General features: G+C 54.6%; 1 protein-coding gene across 1 annotated transcript; it reads right to left on the bottom strand.

The window, feature by feature from the left end:
- Positions 1-995: 995 nt before the first annotated feature.
- On the bottom strand, positions 996-8340 carry ccnj (cyclin J). Its single transcript, XM_072436813.1, has 5 exons — positions 8184-8340; positions 6387-6597; positions 3146-3445; positions 2179-2338; positions 996-1790 (listed from the first exon to the last, which is right to left on the bottom strand). Exons 1-5 carry the CDS (start codon positions 8250-8252, stop codon positions 1421-1423), a joined length of 1110 nt encoding a protein of 369 aa, XP_072292914.1. The 5' UTR covers positions 8253-8340; the 3' UTR covers positions 996-1420.
- Between the last annotated feature and the right edge of the window lie 2126 nt (positions 8341-10466).

Below are 10466 nucleotides of genomic sequence, written 5' to 3'. Positions count from 1 at the left end.
AGAAACGGTTCGTACATTCAAAACCACCGCAGTCTTTTCCACTTGAACTAACACTGAGCTTTTTGCTCCGTAACATTGCAAAACGACACATTAAAGGTCTTCAACGGTGCAGAGTTCCCACCTCCCACGAACAATCCCCGATACTATCGCCATGGCAGCCCCCACGCGGACACTCGTTACATTGCACGTCGTTTTCAAAGTGCGGCGCGAATCTCATCCCGGTCTGGGCAAATTGAAATCAAATGGAATCTAAGGCAGACGGCTTCGCGGATCGAACATTTCTCGAGCGATCACCTTGCAAAACGAGGCGCCCGGACCCTCACATCGTCCAAATACGCCGCGGATCTATCGTACGCCCACGTCTTTTCCGTCGCAAAAACCGAGCGCACATTAAGGTCGACTTGCTTAGCGTAACGAACCCGCCGGTCAGGTCCACAGCAATCGCAAAAATCAATCAAAACCAAAAACATTCCTTGAGGAAAGTGGATTCACGGCCGCTACAGTCTTCGCGAACCACCTCCTCCTAGAAACAAAACGTGCAATCGTAGAAACAAAGGGCCGCAAAGTTGAGGTACGTGTATTCTCGGCGACCTCTAAAGCTCCCTCGCTAGAAATGCGTAAACGTCTTGCTTCGTAAACTTCTATAACGTTTGTGCAAAGAGTTATTTAGGCAGCGCAAACGGCTTTGTAAACATTAAACAAGAACCAAAATAATAATTCTTTAGCACGTGCTACAGGATTCGTAACCGTTTCTCTCGGACACTACAGCGTCGACATTGTAGCATCGGCAGTTTTCTTGACGCGACTCGCTCTGAGACGCCAACAGTGTTCGAAAAGAGTTGTTATCGTGTTCATCGGCGCCAACATGCTGCGGCGTCGTTATTCCCCCGCGGCGCAAGCGCTGGACGCGTGAGGAACTAGCTCTCTCGATAGCGAAAAAGCATGCATCCAACTGGATTTAGCAGCTACAGTTTGTCCTTTGCACCTCCCGACGACGACGAGAAGCAAATCGGGGCGTGAACCGCACAATAGGGGCCGCAACCCTTCAGTCCTTCAGTGGATTTTTGTAAATTATGAGTAGCAGCTAGCATATCCGCTCGTACTTTTCTTCGTAGATGTTTTTGCGTGAACCCTGTGGCAGTTTGGCGTTAGCTACACGGAGCTACGTCTTAGCTTTGATAGCTTTGGCCGCACCCTCTTTCAGTCGACTGCAGCTCTACCGATCGGGCAAACGATCCTGCAGTGTGCGCTGGGCTCTAGAAGGTGGCTAAAAGCGGTATTGCGGCTTGAAAACGTGCTCAGGTGCGGACAAAAAACAAACAAAATATGCATCCGTAAAAGTCTCTGTGCCAAGGTCGCCAAACCCAGAAGAAAACCATGTATTCTCTTTTCTTCCACAAAACGTGACCTGAAATGGGCTTCATCTGTCGAAACATGGGGCAGGGCAGGCGTAGTGCATGCTGACTTGGTACGCCCTGCTCGCCACGTTGGCGGAGGTGGCGGGCTGTGCGGCGGCGGCGGCGGAGGAGGACGAGGCGGCGTGGCTGAGGTAGGAGGTGCCGAGGCGGTGGGACGGGACCAGGCTTGGCTGCGAGACCGCCTGGGTGAACTGGAGGGTCGTCGGGTGGTGGTGGTGGTGGTGGTACGGGCCCGCGCTGGAGGTCTGACCCGAGCTGTGGTAGGTGGTCAGAGGCTGCTGCTGCTGCTGCTGCTGCTGCTGCTGCTGCTGCTGTTGGGGCGGGGCCGGGGGCTTCTGTTTGTTGGCCTCTTTTATGTCGCTGTCGTGGGCTCTGCAGAGCGAAACCAGAGGTTGAAACAAAGTTGAAACAAAGACAATTGCGATTAGATTTTGCAATTTCCGAAACAGGCCTTTGAACAGACAGTAAAGTAAAATGAAATAAATAAAATAAATAAAATAAATAAAATAAATAAAATAAATAAAATAAATAAAATATTTTTTAAAACTAACAAAAACTAACAAAACAAAAACAATAAGAAAAATCAAATGAATAAAATGAATAAAACATATTTTTTTAAACTAACAAAATACTAACAAAACAAATAAAACAAAAACAATAAGAAAAATCAAAATAAATGAATAAAATGAATAAAATGAATAAAATGAATAAAATGAAAATAAACCATTAGTTTGAAGGCCCCAGCCCACTCCCTCCTTACATGAGCAGCTTCTCGGCGCAGGGCACCAGGTTGTCCCAGGAGTACCCGGTGTGCCGCTGCAGGCGCTGGGGCCACGTGGGCGACAGGTGCAGGACGAGGCGTGAAGATGCCACGCACGCCGCCGCCACCAGAGAGGGCACGAAGCACAGGAACACGTGATCTGTGACCAGGGAAACATGAGGAGACGGTGGCAGAGCGGTCAAAACCAGACACCAGAACAACGTCGGTTCAACTCCCCGTCCCTTCAGTGCCCGGTGGGAAGGATCTACCCAGAGCAGGATGAATATCCGACTTCCCGGCCTTGATTCACAGATTGAGAATGACTCTTGGATGTCGAAACATTAAAAAAATAGTCCAGATTAAACAACTGAAGCTTTTTCTATAATTCTCCTGGTTAATTAAATAAATAACTGAATCTTGATCTCGATTAAAATGTTATTAATTTCCTAGTCCCAGTCCAGAGTATGGAATTAATTAATCAAAATTAACAGTCTTTTATTCATTTACAGGTGTTTTAATTGACCTGGAGGCATCACCTGCATCTTTAGGTGGGACTGATTTTAAGACATGCTTTTAAGAGGAACGTCTAACACTGCTCGCCTGGTACAGTTTCTTGAGCACATTATAATAGATCCTGGCAGTTATATTTGATTTATGAATACTTTGCAAAGCCCATTAAATTCCTGCGATCTCTTGAGTTCACAAACTCAAGAGAATCCACCTCGTTTCAGGGCTTGAGCCGCTGCACGACTAATACAATCACAGCTTTGAGGTTTGGGCAGAAGCTGAAGCGCCGAGATGACCCCAAACAAACACCAACAGTACTTGAGGTAACTCACTCTCTGCTTTTCTCAAATTCGACCGGTCAGCGTGAAGACATCGCTCAACGTTACGTCAATACAAAACGTGTCACAAATCCCCAAAGTGCAGAGGACACGGAGAAGGGCGGGGCGTTCATTGACTTCACCTTGCAGCGACACCTCCAGGAAGTAGTCGGCGTACTTGGCCATGTAGAGGCGGGTCTTGTCGATGCAGGTCATGGGCCAGCCGTCGTGCAGGTCGTCCTCGTGCACCGACACCGACAGGTAGTAGTCGATGAAGTGGGCGGCGGTCGGCAGGTACAGGTTCCACTGAAACGTCTCCAGCAGCAGCAGCTCCATGTGCAGCAGGCTCTGTTTGGTCAGCACCAGGTTCATGGACGTCATGCAGCCCAGCGTGTTCAGGCTGTCCAGCTTCGGCACGCGGTCCTCGCGCTCCTCGAACTTACCTGCGGACGGTCAGGTGTTACGGTCAGGTGTCACGAGACGGTCAGGTGTTACGAGACGGTCAGGCGTTACGAGACGGTCAGGTGTTACGAGAGGGTCAGGCGTTACGAGACGGTCAGGCGTTACGAGACGGTCAGGCGTTAGGAGACGGTCAGGCGTTACGAGACGGTCAGACGTTACGAGACGGTCAGGCGTTACGAGACGGTCAGGCGTTACGAGACGGTCAGACGTTACGAGACGGTCAGGCGTTACGAGACGGTCAGACGTTACGAGACGGTCAGACGTTACGAGACGGTCAGGTGTTACGAGACGGTCAGACGTTACGAGACGGTCAGACGTTACGAGACGGTCAGACGTTAGGAGACGGTCAGATGCTACGAGACGGTCAGACGTTACGAGACGGTCAGACGTTACGAGACGGTCAGGTGTTACGAGATGGTCAGACGTTACGAGACGGCCAAGTGCTACGAGACGGTCAGATGTTACGAGACGTCAGACGTTACGAGACGGTCAGACGTTACGAGACGGTCAGACGTTACGAGACGGTCAGATGCTACGAGACAGTCAGACGTTACGAAACGGTCAGGTGTTACGAGACAGTCAGACGTTACGAAACGGTCAGGTGTTACGAGACGGTCAGACGTTACGAGACGGTCAGACGTTAGGAGACGGTCAGATGCTACGAGATGGTCAGACGTTACGAGACGGCCACGTGCTACGAGACGGCCACGTGCTACGAGACGGTCAGATGTTACGAGACGCCAGACGTTACGAGGCGGTCAGACGTTACGAAACGGTCAGGTGTTACGAGACGGTCAGACGTTACGAGACGGTCAGACGTTACGAGACGGTCAGACGTTACGAGACGGTCAGATGCTACGAGACAGTCAGACGTTACGAAACGGTCAGGTGTTACGAGACGGTCAGACGTTACGAGACGGTCAGACGTTAGGAGACGGTCAGATGCTACGAGATGGTCAGACGTTACGAGACGGCCACGTGCTACGAGACGGTCAGATGTTACGAGACGCCAGACGTTACGAGACGGTAAGACGTTACGAGACGGTCAGATGCTACGAGACGGTCAGACGTTACGAGACGGTCAGATGCTACGAGACGGTCAGACGTTACGAGACGGTCAGATGCTACGAGACAGTCAGACGTTACGAAACGGTCAGGTGTTACGAGACGGTCAGACGTTACGAGACGGTCAGACGTTAGGAGACGGTCAGATGCTACGAGATGGTCAGACGTTACGAGACGGCCACGTGCTACGAGACGGTCAGATGCTACGAGACGGTCAGACGTTACGAGACGGTCAGATGCTACGAGACGGTCAGATGCTACGAGATGGTCAGACGTTACGAGACGGCCACGTGCTACGAGACGGTCAGATGCTACGAGACGCCAGACGTTACGAGACGGTCAGACGTTAGGAGACGGTCAGACGTTAGGAGACGGTCAGATGCTACGAGACAGTCAGACGTTACGAAACGGTCAGGTGTTACGAGACAGTCAGACGTTACGAAACGGTCAGGTGTTACGAGACGGTCAGACGTTACGAGACGGTCAGACGTTAGGAGACGGTCAGATGCTACGAGATGGTCAGACGTTACGAGACGGCCACGTGCTACGAGACGGTCAGATGTTACGAGACGCCAGACGTTACGAGGCGGTCAGACGTTACGAAACGGTCAGGTGTTACGAGACGGTCAGACGTTACGAGACGGTCAGACGTTACGAGACGGTCAGACGTTACGAGACGGTCAGATGCTACGAGACAGTCAGACGTTACGAAACGGTCAGGTGTTACGAGACGGTCAGACGTTACGAGACGGTCAGACGTTAGGAGACGGTCAGATGCTACGAGATGGTCAGACGTTACGAGACGGCCACGTGCTACGAGACGGTCAGATGTTACGAGACGCCAGACGTTACGAGACGGTAAGACGTTACGAGACGGTCAGATGCTACGAGACGGTCAGACGTTACGAGACGGTCAGATGCTACGAGACGGTCAGACGTTACGAGACGGTCAGATGCTACGAGACAGTCAGACGTTACGAAACGGTCAGGTGTTACGAGACGGTCAGACGTTACGAGACGGTCAGACGTTAGGAGACGGTCAGATGCTACGAGATGGTCAGACGTTACGAGACGGCCACGTGCTACGAGACGGTCAGATGCTACGAGACGGTCAGACGTTACGAGACGGTCAGATGCTACGAGACGGTCAGATGCTACGAGATGGTCAGACGTTACGAGACGGCCACGTGCTACGAGACGGTCAGATGCTACGAGACGCCAGACGTTACGAGACGGTCAGACGTTAGGAGACGGTCAGACGTTAGGAGACGGTCAGATGCTACGAGATGGTCAGACGTTACGAGACGGCCACGTGCTACGAGACGGTCAGATGCTACGAGACGGTCAGACGTTACGAGACGGTCAGACGTTACGAGACGGTCAGGTGCTACGAGACGGTCAGATGCTACGAGACGGTCAGGTGTTACGAGACGGTCAGATGTTACGTGCGCTTAGAGATTTTTCTACCGCTCAAAGCTCAACGATTCTCGCTGGACCAGGGTTTTCCCAAACGCTTCTGGCCGCCCCCCATCGCTAACTTGAATTGTTATAGTTTCAAGCTGCAAAACATTTAAAATCAGGTTTAATTATGTTTATTTTAGGGCCTTTTTAAGTATTTTTAATTCATTAGACTGAAATATACTTTTTTTAATTTAAGAACACATCAAATACAGTGTCAAATCAACATCTTCCACGTCACGCCTCGACCCCCGGCTCACGCCTCACGACGACCCCTCATCTGGCGGTTTCTGTGACACTATATTCACGTTTCCACGGTGATGTTTGGCGCACGCTCCTTCATAAAGCGGATGACGCGTCATGGCGACCTGGAGAAGGTGTGAATGAGGGCGTTCTTACTGGCGAGCAGCAGGCAGGACAGCGCCACCACGTGGAGCTGCTGCACCGTCACGTCGTAGCGGTCCATGAAGAGGTCGAGCAGGTACACGGCGAGGTGGCGCGCCGCCGGGCACAGCCGGAAGCGGTTGCTGACGATGGCGATGAGGTCGGCGAAGTAACGGCGGAAGCTCAGCTGAGGCGCCTGGCCTTTGAAGGACGGCAACTTCAGCTCCTGTGGAGGTTAGCACGCAATGTCAGCGCGGCGCCAGCAGGGGGCGACGTCTATCGGTCACTTCACTGACCTTTACTGCCGTTTATGTTTGAATAATAGGATTCACTTTTCAAACACGTGCAAGAGAAAGTCACATGAAAAACACTTTACGTTTAGACAAATGTTTACGCTTTTAGCCACGATTTGGTCACTTTAAAGGGCCCATGACAGGTTTTTACAATGTTGACTTTATTTGGTGCGTTTATACCTGTCGCACATATAAATGATACTTTTACACCGATCGAGCAGGTATTTGTGGAGGAAACGTTGAAAAATCTGCAGGAAAATGACAGGAAGTGACATCACACCAGGGACACAGTCAAAGTTTATGCAGAATCTACACAAACAACTTTTTTGACTCTAAACATTCGCTCAACAAAATAAAGTCACTCTCATATATTTTTATAAAAAAAAGGTTTTGGCCCAGTGATTGCTGGGTAATGTCCTAGTGTGATGTCATCAATTACAAACAGGAAGTAAAATTGTAAACCTAAAGGAATTTCTATTCTGGGATAACATTGGTTATAATTATTTTGAAAAATTTAAAATATCTGTATCTTAAAGGTGGGATGGACAATTTTTTTCAGCAATTTTTTTATCATATTTCCTCGTGGCGTGGATAAATCATTTGTCCTGCCACGTATCAATCATAAAACGCACCTACCGCTCACCTGCAGCCGCGTCAGGCTCGTCCCCACGTTTCCACGTGTCTAAGCGCATGGATCTATCATAATATAGTTCCCTCAGTGTACGGGGCAAAATGACGATGGAGAAAGACAGTTCGACCTGACGCAGAAGTGGACAGAAATCTACAGGAGACGAGAGATGTGATGCGATCCGTCGCGCTAATAAACAAACGCACGTGTGTGTTGTATCAGTCCACACGGGGGAGTGGCATGTGCACTTCCACCTGCGTTCTCAAATCGCCGAAAAATCGTCCATACCGCCTTTAACTATTTATTTCAATGAGTCGTCCGACTTCTCATGGGAACTTTATATAAGGAAATACAAACCCTCTCTGTCCCGGGGCCCTGACCCTCTCTGTCCCGGGGCCCTGACCCTCTCTGTCCCGGGGACCTGACCCTCTCTGTCCCGGGGCCCTGACCCTCTCTGTCCCGGGGCCCTGACCCCGGGACGCCCCGTCACACAGCAGGAGGTCCCGGGGCCCTGACCCTCTCTGTCCCGGGGACCTGACCCTCTCTGTCCCGGGGACCTGACCCTCTCTGTCCCGGGGACCTGACCCTCTCAGTCCAGGGGCCCTGACCCTCTCTGTCCCGGGGCCCTGACCCCGGGACGCCCCGTCACACAGCAGGAGGTCCCGGGGCCCTGACCCTCTCAGTCCAGGGGCCCTGACCCTCTCTGTCCCGGGGACCTGACCCTCTCTGTCCCGGGGACCTGACCCTCTCTGTCCCGGGGCCCTGACCCTCTCTGTCCCGGGGCCCTGACCCTCTCAGTCCCGGGGCCCTGACCCTCTCAGTCCCGGGGCCATGACCCTCTCAGTCCCGGGGCCCCAGAGTGAGACAACACTCAAAGCTGACGTGACTCACTCTGTAGCGCAGCGCTTGGTAGATGTCCGTCGCGAGCTGTCCTTTCCACCATTGGTCCTCCAGCTCCATTTGGCCCCCCGAGCCTCGGACCCCTCTGCGGGCGCAGCATGGACCGGACCGGAAAGTCGGGTTGTGTTTTCTAATTCTTCACGTGCTCCACGACAGCAGCGGGATTCACGTCAACTTTCGGCACGCGCGGCTCTCGATCTGCGGATCGACTTTTTTATTTACGTGATGTGTTCGTGCAAAACTGTTCCAAGCTTGGCACTCACCGGAGGGGCGCGTGCGGGGGTTAAACAAGTGGAACCCCAAGAGCACGGAGCGGCACGGGACGCACGCGGGGCCACGGAGGAGCGGCACGGGACGCACGCGGGGCCACGCTGCAGCTGACGCTCGTTGTTGCTCGTCCAGCCGCTGCCGCCTTCACGCGCGCGCCGGAAACGCAACAAAGAAACGTGTGGCAGGTTGCGAGGCAACACAGACACAACAACAAAGATCAAAAGGCGCGTCACGATGATTAAAATGTCGTGTTTGACGTGGATAAGGTCACGTGGGACTGTAAAGAAAAGGCAGTAAAGGGCTGAACTGAGAGTTTTGGTGAATTCTGTTTTTCCCCAGGATGTTGAACGCACCTCCCCGCCCCCCGCGGAGGGCTCAGCCAATTAAAACGAGACCCAGTGGCACCGGCCAATCACAGGCTTGGCATTTAGTTAAAGGTCCTACTTTTAGAATGAATGCGTTTCATGGAGGAACTAAACTGTTGCAAAGGGGTGGAAACTAAAAAGACCAAAAAGTCAACATTTTTTACATGTATAGAATAAAACAAGAAAGTGCGAGGTTTCACCCTGATGGTGCTGACATGACAAATTACAGTATTGTATCTCTCTCTCTCTCGCAGACGGGGCGAACTGCAGACAGGGCCTCCTGCAGACGGGGCCTCCTGCAGACAGGGCCTCATGCAGACAGGGCCTCATGCAGACGGGGGCGTCCTGCAGACGGGGCCTCCTGCAGACGGGGCCTCCTGCAGACGGGGCCTCCTGCAGACAGGGCCTCCTGCAGACGGGGGCCTCCTGCAGACGGGGCCTCCTGCAGACAGGGCCTCCTGCAGACGGGGCGTCCTGCAGACGGGGCCTCCTGCAGACAGGGCCTCCTGCAGACGGGGCGTCCTGCAGACGGGGCCTCCTGCAGACAGGGCCTCCTGCAGACGGGGCGTCCTGCAGACGGGGCGTCCTGCAGACGGGGCCTCCTGCAGACGGGGGCGTCCTGCAGACGGGGGCGTCCTGCAGACGGGGCCTCCTGCAGACGGGGCCTCATGCAGACGGGGCCTCCTGCAGACAGGGCCTCCTGCAGACGGGGGCCTCCTGCAGACGGGGCGTCCTGCAGACGGGGCCTCCTGCAGACAGGGCCTCCTGCAGACGGGGCGTCCTGCAGACGGGGCCTCCTGCAGACAGGGCCTCCTGCAGACGGGGCGTCCTGCAGACGGGGCGTCCTGCAGACGGGGCGTCCTGCAGACGGGGCCTCCTGCAGACGGGGCGTCCTGCAGACGGGGCCTCCTGCAGACAGGGCCTCATGCAGACAGGGCCTCATGCAGACGGGGGCGTCCTGCAGACGGGGCCTCCTGCAGACGGGGCCTCCTGCAGACGGGGCCTCCTGCAGACGGGGCCTCCTGCAGACGGGGCCTCCAGCAGACGGGGCCTCCTGCAGACGGGGCCTCCAGCAGACGGGGCCTCCTGCAGACGGGGCCTCCAGCAGACGGGGCCTCCAGCAGACGGGGCCTCCAGCAGACGGGGCCTCCTGCAGACGGGGCCTCCAGCAGACGGGGCCTCCAGCAGACGGGGCCTCCAGCAGACGGGGCCTCCAGCAGACGGGGCCTCCAGCAGACGGGGCCTCCTGCAGACGGGGGCGTCCTGCAGACGGGGCCTCCTGCAGACGGGGCCTCCTGCAGACGGGGCCTCCTGCAGACGGGGCCTCCTGCAGACGGGGCCTCCTGCAGACGGGGCCTCCAGCAGACGGGGCCTCCTGCAGACGGGGCCTCCTGCAGACGGGGCCTCCAGCAGACGGGGCCTCCAGCAGACGGGGCCTCCAGCAGACGGGGCCTCCAGCAGACGGGGCCTCCTGCAGACGGGGCCTCCAGCAGACGGGGCCTCCAGCAGACGGGGCCTCCAGCAGACGGGGCCTCCAGCAGACGGGGCCTCCTGCAGACGGGGCCTCCTGCAGACGGGGCCTCCAGCAGACGGGGCCTCCAGCAGACAACAATTTAAATATTTTTGGATTAAGGTGGAG

This window comes from Eucyclogobius newberryi, unplaced genomic scaffold, assembly GCF_026437365.1.
Source record: "Eucyclogobius newberryi isolate DKJ021-1_F unplaced genomic scaffold, fEucNew1.0.hap1 SCAF_8, whole genome shotgun sequence".
Classification (NCBI taxonomy): Eukaryota; Metazoa; Chordata; class Actinopteri; order Gobiiformes; family Gobiidae; genus Eucyclogobius; species Eucyclogobius newberryi.
This window is presented reverse-complemented; position numbering and strand designations above follow the sequence as displayed.

Bases quoted from the DNA above. Each gene is read 5' to 3' on its own strand.
- ccnj (XM_072436813.1), bottom strand. From the start codon at position 8,252: ATGGAGCTGGAGGACCAATGGTGGAAAGGACAGCTCGCGACGGACATC. The intron at 2,339-3,145 runs GTGAAGTCAATG...CCCTGGTCACAG, and splicing joins CCTGGAGGTGTCGCTGCAAG to ATCACGTGTTCCTGTGCTTC. The intron at 1,791-2,178 runs GTAAGGAGGGAG...TTCGCTCTGCAG, and splicing joins TGCGCCGAGAAGCTGCTCAT to AGCCCACGACAGCGACATAA.